At 37.1% G+C, this 21,435-nt stretch overlaps 1 protein-coding gene across 8 annotated transcripts in view; it reads left to right on the forward strand.

The window, feature by feature from the left end:
• WRN (WRN RecQ like helicase) overlaps positions 1 to 21,435 on the forward strand; it is a 127,140-nt gene that overhangs the window by 43,100 nt on the left and 62,605 nt on the right. For all 8 annotated transcript variants that reach the window (XM_024986205.2, XM_024986202.2, XM_059882175.1 and 5 more), the window contains 9 exon segments: positions 473 to 893; positions 2,948 to 3,028; positions 5,508 to 5,649; positions 7,946 to 8,021; positions 9,682 to 9,749; positions 10,026 to 10,134; positions 10,724 to 10,792; positions 14,899 to 14,981; positions 19,557 to 19,663. In XM_024986205.2, coding sequence (XP_024841973.1) covers positions 473 to 893; positions 2,948 to 3,028; positions 5,508 to 5,649; positions 7,946 to 8,021; positions 9,682 to 9,749; positions 10,026 to 10,134; positions 10,724 to 10,792; positions 14,899 to 14,981; positions 19,557 to 19,663 — 1,156 coding nt within the window.

Consider the following 21,435-nt stretch of genomic DNA (forward strand, 5'->3'; position numbering starts at 1 on the left):
GCTGTTGCTTCACTTATTTAGATACATCTCTGAACTAGGGTAGAACAAAAGAGATCTGTGAATAGCCAAAACACATGCCATAAGCATGAATTCACATCCACTTAACTGCAGTTCCAGTGGAGTGCATGAGGCTGCATTCAGGGCATATTTGCTTTGCATTTATGACATAGTTTGACAAGCTTGGATGAATGCTTAACATGAAAATCAAGAATGGATAAGGAGTGACACCATAAACAATTAGTTTGGGGCCAAACACTCCTGACACTTAGTAAGCATGCAGGTTAGGTGTTGAGTGTAGAAGTACCTTGCTGTACTAGCGAGGAGCCCAGAAACTATAAGCATGAAGGGCATGAAGAGTGACTTTAATCCAGTGTGTCCTTTAAGTGAAGATCTTCTTATTAAAAACATTAAAACTTGTCCTTAGAGTTAACACAATTAAAGTTGAATTCACCTTTCTTAAATTTTTTTTTAGGGTTTCCCTACTATTGAAGGATATTTCAGAAAATCTGTATTCATTGAGGATGATGATGTTTGGCTCCCCTGAGAAGGAACTGAGACCCAGCGATAACTTTCACTTATTACCACTGGAAGAGCCAACTGCTGGTGAAGCACAAGAGAAACAAATTAGAGCACATAACATTTTTCCTGAAGTTGAAGATGAGGCATGGGATGCAACACCTGATGGTTTAATTGAACATGATGGAGAAAAGGTACTTGGAAATCAAATGAAACAAGAAGATGGATTTGAAGATGAACTGGAAGGCAAGAAGTTGGAAGAGAATACAGAAAGAAATTGTTTGATGTCATTAGATGTTACAGAAGAGGAACTCCAACTTTGGGAACAACAGGCTGAGGAAAAGCATCTTACTGATGTTACTTGCACATCTCCTGAGGTACTGAATACAGTAAAGAGCAAACAGTTTTCATTCATGAAGGTGGTTGGCTGACTTTTTTCTATATATGGGCAGATAGTAAATATTTTAGGCTTTGCAGACCACCTGGTTTCTGCCCAGTTTTGCCAGTTTGGTGTGAAAGCAGCTATAGACCAGCAGCCTGTCTGTATTTTAATAAAACTTTATTTACAAAAGCAAAAAAGTGGGCTGGGTTTGGCTTGTGAGCTGTTGTTTGCTACTCCTGACTTAGTATGATCAACAGCATTTTATAGTGGAAAGATTTTTAGTGTCAGTACACATTTGTTATCATTTGCTAAGCATATCCGGAGAAGGCAATGGCACCCCACTCCAGCACTCTTGCCTGGAAAATCCCATGGACGGAGGAGCCTGGTGGGCTGCAGTCCATGGGGTCGTGAAGAGTCGGACACGACTGAGCGACTTTGCTTTCACTTTTCACTTTCCTGCATTGGAGAAGGAAATGGCAACCCACTCCAGTGTTCTTGCCTGGAGAATCCCAGGGACAGGGGAGCCTGGTGGGCTGCCGTCTATGGGGTCGCACAGAGTTGGACACGACTGAAGCGACTTAGCAGCAGCAGCAGCAGCAGCTAAGCATATTGGAGAAGGCAATGGCACCCCACTCCAGCACTCTTGCCTGGAAAATCCCATGGACGGAGGAGCCTGGTGGGCTGCAGTCCATGGGGTTGCTAAGAGTCGGACAAGACTCAGCGACTTCACTTTCACTTTTTACTTTCATGCACTGGAGAAGGAAATGGCAACCCGCTCCAGTGTTCTTGCCTGGAGAATCCCAGGGACGGGGGAGCCTGGTGGGCTGCCGTCTATGGGGTCGCACAGAGTTGGACACGACTGAAGCGACTTAGCAGCAGCAGGAGCAGCAGGGTTCTTGGCTGGAGAATCCCAGGGACAGCGGAGCCTGGTGGGCTGCCGTCTATGGGGTCTCACAGAGTTGGACACGACTGAAGCGACTTAGCAGAAGCTAAGCATATGATATTTCTCCTGCTTTTTAACCTACTATATACCTCTTCTTTTTGTAGATCCCTGGATACCTACCAGAGTTTACTTTTCCAAACGTGATTCTTGAGGGTAGTTTTGTTTCCTCATATGGGTTTTCTTTACTTGATATTCTGAGAGGGTTTCTATTAAACCCATATTTTTACTTGACACACATCTTTTACCCCATTTACTGCCATTTTTTATTGTGTAATAATTATTAGCATTTAAAAAATTCATGAGACCCCATTTAAAAAATAAAAGAATAAGACTTATTTTAAGATCTTTTTTAAAGATCTTAATTAAGTCTATACTTCCTTTTCCTATTTCCAGTTTAAATTTTAGACTTTTTTGGGGTCCTTCTGTATTTCTTTGGTGGGTTTCTTTCATACAAATTACTATCATTGGACATTTCCTTTGTAAGGATTGCCAGACTATTGTAGTTTCTTCATATCTCCACATTGGCAATAGCTGAATAATTATCTGACACTATTTTTCGAATACCTGTAGATGCTATTTGTAAAATATCAATTTATTTAAAGGTATTATTAGTCATTGTAACTTGCTGTGATCTTTTAAAAATCAGTGTCTATAAGAGAACAAGTATAGTTCCTGGCTTTGTACAGAATTTCTCAATATTGAGAAGAGGTTCCTGTACTCAAAAAGTTTGGGAACCACAGTTTGGGCTTTTTTTAAACTATAAATGAATTTGTCATTTGTACATTCATTTAGAGACTGTGGACTATCACAAGCTTGTTTATCTATCTTGTTTATTAGGTAAACAGGTTAGGTAGTTTTTCTCTTTTTATTTGCTTCTTTGTTTCTACATTTATTCCTCCTTCTCTTCTTCCTTCCTACCATCCTCTTTCCCTTCCTTTCTATCTACCTGTCACACAAATATATAAATATATATTATACGTTTATTAGTGAAAAATAGGAGGTGGTCTAAAGATATTTAGTGTAAAGGAACTTTATTTTGTAGAGAAGAGGGTATTGAGTCAATTATACTGGAAACTAATGTTTGACATACTTTTTTTTTTTTAAAGCATTCATCTTCCAAGGATAATGAAGAGGATCTATCTTACATAATTGAGAGTGATGAAGATTTAGAAATGGAGATGCTTAAGGTATGTTTACCGTTACAGAAAATTACTTCTAGTTCTTTACAGTGGACATTAATTCAGTAAAATATTGCCTGATTCTAAACTGGTCCTACCACAGTGAGATTGCTGTCACTTATGTAGCATTAGATTTTGTTTTCCTTTTCATATTTCTCTATGTCTTTGTACGGCCTGTGCATAATGTATTAGCAGTAGTGATGTAGAAGTTGTTAGGCAGTTAGTGTAGGAACTCTGAGACCTTGGCCTGTTTTAATAAGCATCCCACTCCATTAAACTAAGCCTATCTCCTTTGTCCCGAATTCCTGGCTCTTAGAGGGAATTTGATAAATTATCAGCACTCAGATCCAGGAAGGATCTGATTAACTAATTAATTTGTGTTCCATATGCCTGAGGGAAAAACAACTGGTGATCATTAATCTTTAGTGCATACATCTGGTCCATTGTAAAATGGCTGGGAGTCATGAGAAATGGTTGCAGATGGTAACTTAATGTCTAAGAAAACTAAGAATCCAAGGATCAAAAGAAGCCATAAAGATGTCAAGTGAAACGTTGTGGTCTTTACGCTGATTGGTTAGAAACAACATATGTTAAAAGTAAGAACCAATCAAAAGTGTACAAATCATTATGAGTAGGGATATAAACTGCTGTTAAGTCCCACCTTTGTGGGAACTTCACCCCCTCTCAGCGTCTATCCTGAGAGCTTTGTACTTTCTTTCTGAAATAAATCCTGTTTGCTTGCTACTGTGAGTGTTCTGAGCGTTCATGAAGTTCATTCTTTGGCTCTGTGAGTAGGAACTCGGATTCTCATTTCCGTAGTATACTAATTAGGTCACTTTTTCTTTTAATCTTTTCCTGGAACGTGAGTAGTGGTTCAGCTCTCCAGTATTGAAACAGGTTTCTCTTTCCTCCTATCCATGTGTGTCCACTTTTATTTGGAAGTTCTGTTTTTATACATTCCATCTTCTTTACTTTGGTTTTATTTGCTGTGGATGTTTTCTTTTATACATAATTTTCTAATGTTTTAAGTGATTCAGTTTTCCCCTATTACCAAGTTGAAAATAGTATTTTATAATTTATGTATAGTCTACTTCTTCACCTGACCTCCAGTTTCTTCATCAAATCTTATGAATCAAAGATGGACAATTAGAAAGAAAAGCCTAAACTTAGCTAAATTAAGGGAAAATGAAGAAAAACATGGAAGTTCACCATTATGCATACTTTTTAGTTCTCATCTTTAGGTCAGTGTGATTTTTCTTTTTATGAAATGAGATTTAAGTTCCTGATTCTTTGAATTTGAGTCAGTGTACTGGGTAGTGATAGGAATGTGGATTCTGAATGTGAATGTGGGTTTAAAGTCTAACTTCTCCCTTAATTAGCTAGGTGACTTTGGGCATGTTTCTTAGCTTTTTGATACTCTATTAACAGTTGTATTTATTATTAAGGTGTTACTTGTAAAGGGTTTAACTAAAGAGCCTGGCATTTCCTAAGTGTAATAAATATAACAGTAATAAAAGGATATAAATACTAAATCATATGCCTTTGTTGATGAGCCATTTCTCTGAAGAGTCCTATTAAAGTAGTGGATTTATAGGATACTTGCGGACTTCTGCAAATTTATGTTATATATTGAACCTCTTAGAAGGCAACTTGGGTGCACAGATAAAAGTACTTTTTTTTACAAGTATGTTTGTTGACTGGAATAAAAAAAAAGTGAAAGAATCTCTTTTTTTCCCCTTTTAAAGGCCTGAAACAAATACTTTTTAAAAAACCTTTTAAGTCAGACTTACTGAATAGAAGTTTTAATACAAAGAGAAAATGACAACTGTGGTTTAATAATTCTTCTTGTTATTTCTCATTAAGAAATTTTACAGATGAAACAATTTTGAAATACCTGCAGATTCATTAAACAGATAATCTTCATTTAGAGGAGGAAATCAGATACCAAGCCAACATGAAGGCATTTGTTTTACATTTGTAATATTCCTTTCCTAAAATTATTTCAGTGTTTTTGTTGTTGCTTTGACAACTCCAGAAACACATTTATTGTTGGCTTGTAGTTTAAATTTTATGCTTCCTCAAAAATAATGTTGCTGACACATGATACAGAGAAACTCATTACAAGAATCACATTAAAACCCACATTTACAACTTGGGAATTGGAAGCATTGAAGTATGATAAAGAAAAAAATGTTTTAAATAATCTAAATGCAAAATTTATGAAAACTTTCCCTAGGGCCAGTTCATTGTATGCTATTAATGAACCCTGTTTGTGCTGGCAGTATTCCATCTTTGGCCTTATGCCTGAGAAGCCATTCTTGAGCACATATTTAAACAGGAGCACACATGTTCTTTTGTGGTACTGCTTGTGCATCTGCCAGCTTTGAACAAAATTGTAGGCTCTGTTAATAATACTCCTTTTGTGTTTGCTGAAAAAGATGCAGCACTCTCAATGCTTTTGCTTTGAAAAATTCTTTTAAATGTTCAGTCTTTAGAAAACCTCAAAAGTGGCATGGTAGATCCAAATCATTCAAAATGCATAGAAATGGAAAAAAATCTAGATCTTCCTTCTGAAGAAGATGATGAAGATGAGAACGAAGCTGTTGAAGAAGAAAAAGAAACTGATGAAGGTAAGCACTGTCCTGTGTTTGAACTGACTCCTCTCTGATACCTATCACTGATTTTAATTTAGGTTTTAATTTTAGACATTTTGGACATCAAGGATTCTGTGGCATGTAGTTAATTAGGCCCTGAAAACTTGTCATTAAATCCTATGGTGCTTTGGTCTTCATAAAGGACAGTCATACTACTTAGAAAAGTAAGTAATAAAAGTGTTGTGTCATTTGGTGAACATGGTGACGTGAAACGAAAAGTTTCCTGAATTTTATGTTTTGTCAAAAACGATAAAAAATCATGTAATAAGAAGCAGGGGCTTGCCCGATGGCTCAGCGGTCAAGAATCTACCTGCGATGATGGAGACAGAGGAGACATGGGTTCAATCCTTGGGTCGGGAAGATCAGCTGGAGGAGGAAATGGCAACCCACTCCATTACCCCAGTAATCTTGCCTGGAAAATCCCATAGACAGGAGCCTGGTGGACTATAGTCCATAGGGTTGCAAAGAGTCAGACATGACTGAGCACAGTACAGAAATAAGAAATAATAAATTAATACTTATATTAAACATTATTATAAATGGCATTGATAAATATCTGTCCTTCAGGTGCTTATTACTTAAAATAAGTGGCAAAGTGTCAAATAGCAAAATGGACTAATTTTCATCTTGTATGTGCAAACTCTAGTAAAGAATCTGTTAAATGAATTTTCTGTCATTTAAGTATAAGTGATAATACTCATTATGACAAGCTGTAGGCATCTTCTCATAGAGTAGAATGCTCTCTGGAGCTAGATTTCTTCAGTGTTGTAATATGCAAAATTTAAAATACATTTCATAGATGGAAAGTATATGAAAATGTTAAAGGTTTTGCCCTTTGTTTTCTTGTATTAAAAATGGACAAATATTCATTTGTTTAGAGGTGGGTTTTCTTGACTCTTTGCTTTGATCTTTCTTGGCTACTCATGAATCCTTCAACTTGAGGAAAAAATGAAAATCAGTGGGGTGAAGTTAACATAACTCCATTCTGCTTTGCAGTTGGAATTTTGATCAGAGATTTTTGGTGGAGTGGTAATTAAAATGAAGGTTTTACCTATGGGTTTTATTTGTGACAGTAAGTAATTCCAGCTTACTGTTGACTGAAAATTGGTTATATTATAAAATTTGGATTGCTATTTTGTTTGCCATGGTTGGCTCTAAATGTTAGTTTTTAGAAGTATAACAAATTCCAACACATTGTATTTTTATGAAGCTAGCAAAAGTGTGAATCGTAGCAAAGTTCTTATACTTAGTATTAAGAAATTAATCAAACAGTTTATCTGGAGTTGTGCCTGGTACTCAAAGGAAAAATAAGTGTCAGTTCAGTTCAGTTGCTCAGTCGTGTCCGACTCTTTGTGGCCCCATGAACTGCAGCACGCCAGGCCTCCCTGTCCATCACCAACTCCTGGAGTTCATTCAAACCCATGTCCATTGAGTCGGTGATGCCATCCAACCATCTTATCATCTGTCGTCCCCTTCTCCTCCTGCCCTCAATCTTTCCCAGCATCAGGGTCTTTTCAAATAAGTCAGGTGCTCTTCACATCAGGTGGCCAAAGTATTGGAGTTTCAGCTTCAGCATCAGTCCTTCCAATAAACACCCAGAATTGATCTCCTTTAGGATGGACTGGTTGGATCTCCTTGCAGTCCAAGGGACTCTCAAGAGTCTTCTCCAACACCACAGTTCAAAAGCATCAATTCTTTGCTGCTCAGCTTTCTTTATAGTCCAATTCTCACATCCATACATGACCACTGGAAAAACCATAGCCTTGACTAGACGGACCTTTGTTGGCAAAATAATGTCTCTACTTTTTAATATGCTATCTAGGTTGGTCATAACTTTCTTTCCAAGGAGTAAGCGTCTTTTAATTTCATGACTGCAGTCACCATCTGCAGTGATTTTGGAGCCCAGAAAAATTAAGTCAGCCACTGTTTCCACTGTTTCTCCATCTATTTCCCGTGAAGTGATGGGACCAGATGCCATGATCTTAGTTTTCTGAATGTTGAGCTTTAAGCCAACTTTTTCACTCTCCTCTTTCACTTTCATCAAGAGGCTCTTTAGTTCTTCTACACTTTCTGCCATTGAGCAAACTCTGGGAGATGGTGAAGGACAGGAAAGCCTGGCATGCTGCAGTCCTTGGGGTTGCAAAGAGTCAGACATGACTGAGTGACTGAACAACAACACAGTAACTAGATTCTTTAAAAGAAGTCAATAAAATAAAACTTCCTTTCACTTTGTGTACCTTTATTTTAACATAAATGCCCATTTTATTTTAAGACTGCCTGTTACCAAGACCTACTGAAAAGCAAATTAACTGCCTCAAGACCTACTTTGGCCATTCTAGTTTTAAGCCGTGAGTATAGTCTCAGTTAATTAAATTGCACATTTACTGTTTTCTTTACAAACTTTAAAAGACAAATATCCCATCCAGTGAACAGTAAAAGTACAACTTCATTATTGTTTATACATGCTACACTAATTTTTCTAAGTGAAGAATTATTTTGAAGTAATATTTATATAAAATTCATATCTGCGTATTGTTTTTATAAGTGAGGAAAAATGGTTTTCCTTAAGATAGAGTTCTGAGTTAAATACATTAATAAATTCATCTTAAGTTAATCCTGACATTTATTTTATTACAAAAGTATCTGTGTGCCTTTTTTGTGCATCTTATTGTCTATTCTATTACATATTGATGTAATAGACATTCATAAGACAGTAGTGTGAAAAACAGTGATAATCATATCTGTTTTAACATAGTCAAATGTATTTACATCCAAGGGAGCACACTTGTAAGTTTTAAAATGAGAGGAATACAAATGAGATGAAGAACAAGTAAATTTGAATAAAACTGTTGGTAATAGGAATGTAAAAATCTATACTGTTTTTTTCTCTTCTGATCTTAAAACATTTTTTTTAGATTAAACTGTGTCCTACACATAGTACACATCAATGTACATATCAATGAATTTTCACAAACCAGACACCCTGTGTAGCCAGCATTCCGATAAGAAAGAATAGATCATTATCAGCATACCAGAAGATCACCTTCCCAGTTGTTTTTCCCTCAAAATTTTATTAAAAGAAATTTCAAAGATACAGTAGTTTTTTTTTTACTACGAATACTTGTATATTCACTGTTAATTCACTATTAGCATTTTAGTATACTTGCTCTGTCACATATTGATTATCTGTCTATCCACTTTTTAATCCATTCAATTTTTATTAATAAAATGCATCTCAAGGTAAATTGTAGGCATCTTTACACTCTGCCCTAACTACTTCAGCAGGTAAATCATTAACTATAGTTAAATATTTATTTTACTTTTGAACTAAAATTTGCATGTAAGGAAATAGTTAAACTTAAGTGTTTAACATTGGCAAGTCTTAAGTGTACACGCACACCCGTATGTAACCTAAACCCTTTTTAAAAGATACTACATTACAATCACTCCAAAAAGTTCCCTCATTTCCCTTCTTAGTCAGTCCTTGCACCTAGAGCATTTCTCTTATTTATTTAAATGAGTGATTCTGTTGGATATCTAGATTGAAGCTTGGAATTTATTTTATATTTTAGATATAGGTAATAAAATTTAATGCAAATATAAATGGAAATCCTAGTTGTTCAGTCACCTTGAATGGGAAGTTGGTCAAGTGGGAGTTCTGTTTTAAAGCTCCAGAATTCACAGTATTTTTATTGAAACTTGGAAATGTGAAAGAAATTCTAGAGGAAATGAAAAAATAAAATGGCTTTATCACATATCGATTATTTGTCTATCCATTTTTTAATCCATTCAGTTTTTATTAATAAAGTGCATCTTGGGGTAAATTGTAGGCATCCTTACACTCCCTTCTAATCACTTCAGCAGATAAATCATTAACTATAGTTAAATGTTTATTTATTTATTTTACTTTTAAGTTAAAATTTACATGTAAGGAAATGGTTAGACTTTACTTGTCTCTTCCATTTCTTATTAGTAAAACAGTGCAGCATTTTGCTTTTCATCCTCCAGGGTTCAATGGAAAGTGATTCATTCTGTACTGGAAGAAAGAAGAGATAATGTTGTTGTCATGACAACTGGTAAGTTGTACTTAAGCAAATAACCTTATCTTTTAAAAAATAAAGCTTCAAGATTTTGAAATACTTAATCTTTCCATAAGGTATGTATGTATACAAATGGTGTAAATTGTAGCAGAGAATGAGCTGAGGGTAGATGCTTGAATTTTGCACGAATTAACTCTTAGGTAGGTAGCCCATTAGTAGTGACTGTTCATCTCATGCAAGTACATTGTAAGAAGAAATCAGAGTAACAGCGATCTAATTTCATTTCTCTGAGTGTATTATTTTTATTTTAAGGGTATGGAAAGAGTCTGTGCTTCCAGTATCCACCTGTTTATGCAGGTGGGATTGGCCTTGTCATCTCTCCCCTTATTTCTTTGATGGAAGACCAAGTACTTCAGCTTGAGTGAGTAAGGCTTTCAGAGCCACATTGCCACCTTTTTTTTTTTAACTCCTGTGAAAGAAATAGTTGATTTATCTTGTGTGTTAAAATCTAGTTCCTATTAACACATTTCTAATATACTGTTGCTTTGTCTTTACTAGTAATATGACACTTTAGTGGAAGAGCGTATCTTCTTTCTTGAGTTCTCTGTAATTTAGGGCTACCAGATGACCCCCCGCCCCCCAATTTTTTTTAAAAAGCAAATTTTATGCTGGTTAACACTACATATCACAAAATTCTTTTCTCTGTTGGTTACCATTCTTCTTTAGCTTGGTATGAAGTATATACATAGAGGTGTAGTTTTCATTTATGGAAAACATTTAAATTCCTTCAACCTGTGCTTGCAGTCTTTTTGGAAAATCCACCTTAACAACCACCTTCCTTCTAATATAGCCATTGAAGGAATTTATTTACCAAGTTAGTGAGTTACAAAAAGAGATTGCAAAGAAGAGAAATGTACATCATTATAACTTTTTGTTTCTTCTCACTTAAAAATGAAGTTGATATTTGTAGTGTGCACATGATTCCAGGATGTTTGTGTTTCTTCTTACAGAATATCCAGTATTCCAGCTTGTTTTCTTGGATCAGCACAGTCAAAAAATGTTGTAGAAGATATTAAATTGTAAGTTATTTATATGATTCCTGATCATGTTGTCAACTGTCTGTGGTATTTTTCTCAGTGGAAAAACCTGACTGAACTTTTTAGCCTACCCAATATATTGAGATTCATCCATGTTGTTACATGTACCAATAGTTCATTCTTTTTTATTGGTGAATAGATTACATCATGTGGATATGCCGTAATTTGTTTATCTGTTCACCTGTTGATAGAGATTTGGATTGTTTCCAGTTTGGGGATTTTACAAATAAAGATGCTGTGAGCATTTGCATGTTTTGTGCTTACTCGCTCAGTCGTGTCTAACTCTTTGCGACCCTGTGGACTGCAGCCTACAATGTTTCTCTGTCCATGGGATTCTCCAAGCAAGAATACTGGAGTGGGTTGCCATGCCCTGCTCCAGGAGATCTTCCTGACACAGGGATCAAACCAGGGTCTCCTGTATTGCAGGAGGATTCTTTACCCACTGAGCTCCAAGGGAAGGCCTGTGCTGAATCACATAGTTATTCTGTGTTAAGTTTTTGAGAAACTGCCAGACTTGATGAGTGGTTGTACCATTTTACATTCCTACTAGCAGTGTCTTAGAATTCTAATTTCTCATCTCAGCCATCACTTGGTATGGCCAAGTTTTTAATTTTAGCCATTTTAATAGAATGTCAGTGTGTATTTTTAAAATTTTTTAATTTAGTTCTGTCTGTGCTGGGTCCCTGTTGCTGTGCGGGCTTTTCTCTTGTTGCGGAAGAGGGGCTGCTCTCTAGTGGCGGTGTGTTGGTTTCTCATTGCAGTAGCTTCTCTTGTTGCTGAGCACAGGCTTTATGGTGCAGGGGCTTCAGTAGCTGTGGCACGTGGGCTCAGTCATTGCCGCTCCCAGGCTCTAGAGCACAGGCTCAGTAGTTCAGCACATGGGCTTAGTTGCTCTGTGGCATGTGGAATCCTCCGGAACCAGGTACTGAACCTGTGTTTCTTGCATTGACAGGCAAATTCTTTGCCACTGAGCCACCAGGGAAGCCCCTCAATGTGTTTTTCATTGACATTTCCCGGCTGTTTATTGTCATCCTGCTTATTTAACTTATATGCAGAGTACATCATGTGAAATGCCAGGCTGGGTGAAGCACAAGCTGGAATCAAGATTGCCAAGAGAAGTATCAATAACCTCAGATATGCAGATGATACCACCCTTATGGCAGAAAGTGAAAAACTAAAGAGCCTCTTGATGAAAGTGAAAGAGGGGAGTGAAAAAGTTGGCTTAAAACTCAGCATTCAGAAAATGAAGATCATGGGATCTGGTCCCATCACTTCATGGCAAATAGATGGAGAATAGATGGGGAAACAGTGAGAGACTTTATTTTTGGGGGCTTCAAAATCACTTTAGCTGGTGACTGCAGCCATGAAATTTAAAGACCCTCGCTCCTTGGAAGAAAAGCTATGACCAACCTGGACAGCATATTAAAAAAAAAAGCAGAGATGTTACTTTGCCATCAAAGGTCTGTCTAGTCAAAGCTATGGTTTTTCCAGTAGTTATGTATGGTTGTGAAAGTTGGACCATAAAGAAAGCTGAGTGCTAAAGAATTGATGCTTTTGAACTGTGGTGTTGGAGAAGACTTTTGAGAGTCCCTTGGACTACAAGGAGAGCCAATCAGTCAATCCTAAAGGAAATCAGTCCTGGATTTACATTGGAAGGACTAATGCTGAAGCTCCAACACTTTGGCCACCTGATGTGAAGAACTGACTCATTGGGAAAGACCCTGATGCTGGGAAAGATTGAAGTCAGAGGAGAAGGGGATGACAGGATGAGATGGTTGGATTGTATCACCTACTCAGTGGACATGAGTTTGCACAAGCTCCGGAAGTTGGTGATGGACAGGTGTGCTGCAGCCTGCAGGATTGCAAAGAGTCGGATGCAACTGAACTGAACTGAAGGACTAATTGTGTTGAGCATCTCTTTATATACTTATTAGCCATCTGTTTATGTTTTTTTAAAAATCTGTGTATCTTTGATGAAGTGTTTATATCCATCTTTTGCTTATTCTTTTTTTTTCACTTGTGAATTTTGATAGTTTATATTATACATTCTGAGTATAAATCCTTCACTTGCTATATGGTTACCAGACACTTTCTCTTAGTTTATCATTCCATTTTTCATTCTCTTAACAGATTAGTGTGTGTGTGTGTGTTAAGTTTCATTTGGGGCAAAATGAGGACTGCAGCATGGGAGGCAGCATCTCAGTTCTTAGAAACTGCTCCAAAGAGGCAGTGGGAGGAAGGTCAACATACAAGATTTTGGTGAAGGCACACCATTCTCCCGTTTTCATTTTTATAACATCCAGTTTGTCAGTGTGTTTTTTTATGGATTTTGCTTTTGCTGTTGCTTTTTGGTGCCTCACTCAAGGTCACAGAGATTTTCCTTTATATTTTCTTCAAAAAATGTTGTAGTTTTATGTTTTACATGTAGATCTATGATCCATTTTGTGTAAATCTTGTATATTATATCAGGTATTGACTGCAGTTCTTTTTTTTTTTTTGACCTAGGCACATCCATTTCTTCCAGCTCCATTTGTTGGAGATTATCTTTTTTCCACTGTATTGCTTTTGCACCTTTGTAAAAACTTAATTGAGTAAATATACATGGGTTTATTGCTGCAGTGTTTATTTTCTATTTTTGTCACTGTCTGCCTTGATTGGTGTCTTGATTACTATAGCTTTATAATAAATCTTGAAATCAGGTAGTACGGGTCTTCCACTTTTGTTTTCTTGTTCTTTCAAAGTAGGGTTTGTTTGTTTTTTTTCTTCAATTTTTTTGGGTCTATTCTAGGTTCTTTGTATTTCGATATCACCTTTTCAACTAAATTGCGATTTGGGATTTGATTGGGTTTACTTTGAAAGTAGCTATCTAAAGAATTAGCTGTCTTTATAGTTCTTATCACTGTTTTACCCTGAAGAACTGATGCACACTGAGGTTAAATACTTGCCTAAGATTACTTAGCTTGTAAGAAATAGAACTGAGATTCAAACCTAGATAGCCTGGCATCAGAACTAATTAGACTACTGAGTCAATTTCATGATATGAAAAGCATAACTTTTTTTCTTAGTTGTTTTCTACCCATTCCTAGTGAAAGCACCATGCCTAGCACACAGTGGATTAAATATTTTTAAGTGGTTTCATAAAGAACATTATTTTATTTTATTTAATTTGATCTATGTCATCATTTGATAGAATGGAAAAGAGACTCTGTACCTATTTTGCCCTAGCCCTAACCTTCATTGCAAACATTGTCTTAATTAGGATTCTGTCTGCACAGAATAGAAATCAATCAAACGTTTAAACGAATATCAAATTTTATAGTAAGGATACAGGAATGGCTTGTGGATCCCTATGAAAAGAAATTAGCCAGCCCTCAGGAAGAGACTGGAATCAGTATTGAAAATACAATAGGGCCTTCTTTTTTTAATCTAAATTCTCTGTCTTCCTCTTGCTTTCTCTCAGAAGGTAAGCGTTCTCTGTTTTTCTAGTCACAAAATAGATTGCAGGTATTTTTCATGTACATGTTACAGATCTTGCTGCTTGGAGACTGACTGGTTGTTACTTGGTTAGACCCTCCAATTCTAGGACAGAGACTGACTAACTTGACCTTAGTCTGGTTTCATCACTGGCCCAAGAAGATGTGGGCAACAGAGCAGAATATACAGGAGAAACGTGGGTGCTGCGGGTATAATTGTGGAGATGGGATCAACTGTGTAGGGTAATGGGGTTGTCGTTCTCCAAGGAAGGTGACATGCAGGTGGATTGCTAACATATAGAAGGTTTACTGTAGGCTGGATCAGTTAACTCAAGCACTGCCATTTTGGGGCTAGACTGCTGGAAATCAGAATCTGGCTTCTAATGGCATCTTATACTGAGTACTCTCTGACTGGTGTTGCCATGTTTGTTTTGATGAATTGAAATGAAATCAGAGAACAAATATATGTGTATATGTCCACACATATAATATGCATTTTGTTTTTATTAAGTGGTGTAATGCATTATTTAAAAAAATTATACTGTGTTATGGTTTTCAGTTATATTCATTGTGTGATTGTTTTTACATTTCCTATTTCTTTGTTTGTTTTTACAGAGGCAAATACCGGATTGTATACCTAACTCCAGAATTCTGTTCAGGTAACTTGGAGCTGCTTCGGCAACTTGAGGCTAATATTGGTAAGTGGGATGATAGAATCTTTATAAGTACTTGTTAAAGTGAGATATTCTTTAAACTTGTGGATGGATCCAGCAAATCTCTGTCTCTCCTGTCCTGTCCCACAATTCCTTTTGCCCTAGAAAGTAAGCTCCTGGATTATAATTGTCTATTTGTATACCTGTTTTCTTCTACTGGACTATAAACTTTTTAGGGGAAAATGCTCTTCTTATTTATTTATATTTCCTTCAGTGGCACCTCACTCCAGTACTCTTGCCTGGAAAATCCCATGGATGGAGGAGCCTGGTCAGCTGCAGTCCATGGGGTCATGAAGAGTTGGACATGACTGAGCGACTTCACTTTCACTTTTCATTCTCATGCATTGGAGAAGGAAATGGCAACCCACTCTAGTGTTCTTGCCTGGAGAATCCCAGGGACGGGGGAGCCTGGTGGGCTGCCGTATGTGGGGTCGCACAGAGCTGGACACGACTGAAGCGACTTAGCAGTAGCAGTATGTTACTGGCACATAGTAGGCATTTAAATATATTATTGAATAAATGTTGAATCTTGGATTCTATGATATTATAATTTCCTTTTTTTGATATTCTGAATCTTAATCAATGTAGTGGTTCTCTACTCTTATTGTTCATGAGAATCACCTTTCAAACTTTAGAAAATTTCAGATCCTCCAACTTTGAAAATTGTGATTTAATGCACCTGCTATGAGGTTGTGGCAGCTGTAGTCTTTTCACTGGTGATTCTGATGTGTGATTTTTCAGGTTGGAGACCACAGTACCTTTGACTATTTTTTGTCAGTGAGTACGATTAATTTTAAAAATTACATAATATGTCATCCTATTTCCTAGAAAATGTAAATAGAAAATTAGTCAAAAGCTGGTATCGTCTTTGATGTGTGTGCTAAAAACATTTTTGTCTTGTTTTTTCCCTTCTTGATGGTCAGGCTCAGTTATCTAAGAGCTACAATCACAGATTCTATTGCAGTTGTTTATGTTTCAAACATTAAGTTAAACCAGACAATCTTTGCTGTCTAATGTAATATGATCTCACTTTATGTGTTAAAATAATTCCTAGCACTTAAAGTTTTTTTAAACATTGTGGTCTCTCATTTAATGGTTACTTGCAGATAACTCTGGGAAAGCATTTAACAGTTATTCTCTTAATATAATGAAAACAAGTATTTATCTTTTAATATGTGTTAAGTATCAACAAAAGAATGAGCGCAGAAATTAGCATTTGATTAAATATATTATCAAAAAGGGCGACCATCAGCTGTTAAACTCCCTTATTGGCATGTTATATTTTTGCTTTTAATTTAAAACAAATTTGGTGTGTATCCTATTAGGTTATATAAAGTTCTTATGAATATTTCAATTCAGATTAAAATCAACAACTCTAGATATATAAACTCCATGATTTTATTGCAAAAGTTAGGGTCTATGTACCTAGTGGTCTGGATATGTTTTGTTCCATTTTAACATTTGCTTTGTTTCTGTGATGGATTTAATCCAATATTTACTTAGAGCCTCTTGATAGGTTGTTCTAATTCTCTGTTTTAATTCTTTGTAAAGGAATAAATTATGAACACTGCAATTATTAGAGCTGAGTATCTGCATAAGATGGATGAAAATGCTCTTTTTGGGTGGCTGTCAGTGTTGAACAAAATAGGATAAATTCTCTTAAGTATTTTTATTTAACTTTCATTTTACAATGCTTGCAGCAATGAATATACTCAGAATTTCATTTGTACAGTAGTTTTGACATTTAGCTATTCTGATTTATGATTTTTATGAAATGCTATTATTTAAGTAGTGTGGGTTTATAACAGAAGCAGCAAGCAGAATTTTACATAGAGACACCTTAAAAGCAAATGTACCTGTAATTGTCTTGTAAATTTGGGAATAAGGCTTTAATGACTGATGTGCCAAAATGAAATATATCCTGGACCTGGGCAGACACTTGGACTTGCACATTTAATGGGAAAGTTGGCAGAAGCTTGTAGCAGCTGGTTGTGAGGGACAAAGTTTAACTCCATTAAAAAATAGTAGTTGTTGTTTTAGTTGCTCAGTTCTGTCTGAGTCTTTTCCTATCCCTGCCTACTAGACTACTCTGTCCATGGGATTTCCCAGGCAAGAATACTGGCGTGGGTTGCCATTTCCTCCTCCAGGGGATCTTCCTGACTCAGGCAGCGAACCCACATCTCCCACATCTCCTCCATTGCGGGTGGATTCTTTACCACTGAGCCACCGGGGAAGTGCAAAAGCTAGTTAATCAAACCTGTGATTTTAAGGAGGGTTTTAAAATGAAGGAGCTGTCATTCTTTGTTTTAACCTATTTAATTTAAAATCTGGGTCATATAGTTTCTAAAGCCAAATAAATATAGTGGTAATATTGAATGTTTCCCACTCATCAGTTAATAGAATTTTGATGTGAATCAACCTGGATTTGCTCAGATTTAGCAGGGTTTTCTTTTTTTCTTTCCTTCTTTTTCTTCTCCAACCCTGTTGTAATTGGTAATCTCAATGAATTGTAGTTATATGCATGTTTCTCTGTCTCTTCCTTTAGAAATGTGAGCTCCTCAAGATCATGAATTGCATTTTACTATTATTTTATTCCTAGGGAAGTGTTTGGAACATAGTATGCATTTCCCCAGGTGGTGCTAGTGGTAAAGAACTTGCCTTCCAATGCAGGAGACAGAAGAGACACAGGTTCGATTCCTGGGTTGGGAAGATCCCCTGGAGAAGGAAATGATAACCCACTGCAGTGTTCTTGTCTGAAGAACCCCATGGACAGAGAAACCTGGTGGGCTAGTCCATGGGGTTGCAGAGAGTTGGACATGACTGAGCGACTAGCACAATAACTATAATAATAATAGTTTTTTTTTTAATTGAGCAGTCTTTTATGCCAGCCCCTATCTTAGCATTTTATGTGAATGATCTTAATCTTCAGAGTAACTAAAAAAAATGTTAGCTACTTTTATTATCTACCTTATACTTATGGGAAACTGACACTTGAAAGCTTAAGTAAGATGCTTAAAGTAATATAAATGGTAAGCCAAGTTATGCATTTAGGTAGTCTGACTTATGTTTTTAATTAACCCCCAGTGGCAAAACTTCCCCTGGACCAGGAAGATCCCCTGGAAGAGGGAATCACAATTCAGTCTAGTTTTCTTGCCTGGAGGATTCCATGGACAGAGGAGCCTGGTGAGCTACAGTCCATGGGGTTGCACAGAGTCAGACACGACTGAGCGGCTAACACAGTGGCAAAACATAAATATGCAGATACACATTAAGTTGTGATCATCCCCGTTGAAGGGAAACATTTTTTATTTCTTAAGTATCAATTTGGTAATCAAGGGCAAAAGCTCTACTGTCATTACTTTGAAATATCTGAAGACATTTTCATGGATGGTTATGTGAAAGTGAAGTCGCTCAGTCGTGTCCGACTCTTAGCGACCCTGTGGATGGTAGCCTACCAAGCTCCTCTGTCCATGGGATTTTCCAGGCAAGAGTACTAGAGTGGGTTGCCATTTCCTTCTCCAGGGGATCTTCCCAACCCAGGGATTGAACCCGGAACTCCCACATTGTGGGCTCACGCTTTACCGTCTGAGCCACCAGGGAAGTTATATAGTAAAGCCCTTTTCTGAGAGGCATTACCATACATTATTGATTCTGAGTCAATGTGGAGGTGGGGGTGGGGGCCGAGCAAAGGGGTTGCTAGGTGAAGAAGGAACAATTTGCCTTCCTTCTTACCTACTTTGTACAAAATGAGATATAGTTCTTCCCTTCCCGTTTTATATTAGAAACTGTGGATGTCATCCTGTCTTTCAGAACTGGCATTTCAGAGGAATTCTGTAGTGATCATTCACAGACAGTGATGAATGTAATCTCAGTAGAAATATGCTGACTTTTTCTCTTTGGATAGCTAATCCATGAGATAAAATTAAAAGTATTATGAATGAGAATTAGAACAGCTCTTCTTTTTAAGGTATTATCATTGCAGATGAGTGATAGCTTTGAGGACAGAGTAGTAGTAATTAATTTCTCTGAGAAATAATGATGAAAACCAAAATTGAATAAATATGTTACTTGAAAAATAGATATTAAATATTTCTTTCTTTTATCCATCTGCCTTTTATCCATATATCTCCCTCTGCTTATTCTCAGTAATGATTTTTGGTGTACGTGCTGTCACTTCAGTCGTGTCTGACTCTTCGTGACCCCATGGACTGTAGCCCTCAAGGCCCCTGTGACCATGGGATTCTCCAGGCAGGAATACTGGAGGGTTGCCATTTCCTCCTGAAAGGGATCTTCCTGACCCAGGGATCCAACCTCTGTTTCCTAGGTCTCTTGCGTTGGTCTATTTGTTCTTTACCACTGGTACCACCTGGGAAGCCCAATTTTTGGTGTTATCTGCTATTATTTATGCTTATATTTTTATATGAGTCAATACTTTGAGTTATTTTTCTCCTTTCTGTTATATTTACATATTCAAAGTGGAATTGGTGGTAAAACTTTAGATGAGTTTATTACTTTTTTGAACTTTATCTTCTCCATTTACATATTTTTCTTTTTTGATAGGTATCACACTTATTGCTGTGGATGAGGCTCACTGTATTTCTGAGTGGGGACATGATTTTAGAAATTCATTCAGGGATTTGGGTTGCCTAAAGGCAGAATTCCCGAAGGTAAGCTTTGCCAAGTACAATGTCTTGAAATGACTTGCTTAGCAAGGGAGGATCCAGGGTTGGGGAATGGCCAAAAATCTGAAAATGATTTTATGAAAGGGCAAATGGTTGCTTTTTAAGCAGGGGAAAGATTTTTTTACAACATGGTATATCTTTTACTTCTCTCAAGTCTTTGCTGAAAAGAGTACTTTTTCATTTAGTCCTCCTGTCCACTGTAGTCAGATTTTCAAATTAACCCTCTTCCCACAACTCTCAGCATTCCTCATATTCCTTTGCTGTCTTTTAAATAACACTTAGCAGTGTTAACGTACTTTAATATATTTTGTCTATGGCCTGTGGATCCCTACCAGAATATTCTTTGTGGTGAGGGATTTCTGCTGGTTTAGTTGGTAAAATCTACAACAGTGCCTGTCACATGGTGAGTATTCCATAAATAATTGGGTAAATGAATAAGTGAATTCTGATGAGAAAGCTGAGTCCCTGAGAAGTTACTTTACCACACAGGCAGTGAGTGGTAGAGCTGGGCAGTGCTACACAGTGGGATACTAGATGGGCTTCCAGAGCCAATGACATAAAAGAAGTTTAAAACAGTTTCTGCCCTGAAGTTGCACAGAGGCCAGTAAAGGAGTTTAGATTCAGAATTACCCATAAAAGTGGAAGCAGTAGTACCAAATGAAGTGCATGGAACAGTATGAATAATATAGAAAGATTAGTAGTGTTAATAGTACCCGTAATATTAATAGAAAAAGAAGATGATATGGTGAAAGCCAGCAGGCTCAGATTCCTTGAGGACTGCTTTTCATTGATGTAGAACGGTTTAAAGTAAGCTTTTGGAAATTAGGAAGATTGCTGTCTGTAATCCTTTCCTGGGCCTTTGATTCTAGAAGGATTGTGTTAGAGGAGTTTTAAGTGTTTTATGCAGTTTAGAAATGCTTCTCAATATTGAACTAGTCTTTTATTCTGTCAGGCTGTGAACGCCATTGGATTCTTTTCATTTCTTGGGATGATTCACTGAGCCCAGGATGGTCGTCAGGCAGCGGCTGAGAAACCTTTTTCCCTGGTGTTTTCATGAAATCTCTGTTAGCTGAGTGGTGAGAAATGCCCCCTGGTGGCTGTAGGGCTCTCATTTTCCTCGCTGTTCTCAGTGCTTTTTTTTTCTTCTCATCGCAGTTACAGCTGACTGTCGCCAGTGCTTCACACTGAACTATTTCAATAAGTTCAAAAATAGCAAAAAAAAATCACTAACTTATTCCCATTTGGAGAGAATCTGACAAAATGAGTCTCCAAAGAACAACTTTGTTGTTGAAAGCTTTGTTGTTGTTGTTGATTTGCTCAGCTGTGTGTGACTCTCTGCGACCCCACGGACTGTAGCCCACCAGGCTCCTCTGTCCGTGGAATTTTCCAGGCAAGAATACTGGAGTGGGTAGCCATTTCCTTCTCCAGGGGATCTTCCCTACACAAGGATCAAACCTGCGTCTCCTGCATTGCAGTTGGATTCTTTACTGTTGACCCACCAGGGAAGCCCTAGAAAGCTTTACATCAACCTTAAAGTTCTATAAAATTCAAGTAAGAGGAACTGTAAGAAATGAGACATTTTGGATCTTTCCATGACATTCCTCCCAGCCCTTTTACAAAGATCAGCACATTGTAGACAGTAACTATTTGGAATAAGTGAGTGAATGAATGAATGAAGCATACTATGGAGTATATAGATTAACTGCACCACCCAGCGGAGAAGGTAATGGCACCCCACTCCAGTACTCTTGCCTGGA

The sequence above is a fragment of the Bos taurus genome, chromosome 27 (genome assembly GCF_002263795.3).
Source record: "Bos taurus isolate L1 Dominette 01449 registration number 42190680 breed Hereford chromosome 27, ARS-UCD2.0, whole genome shotgun sequence".
In the NCBI taxonomy this organism is placed as follows: domain Eukaryota; kingdom Metazoa; phylum Chordata; class Mammalia; order Artiodactyla; family Bovidae; genus Bos; species Bos taurus.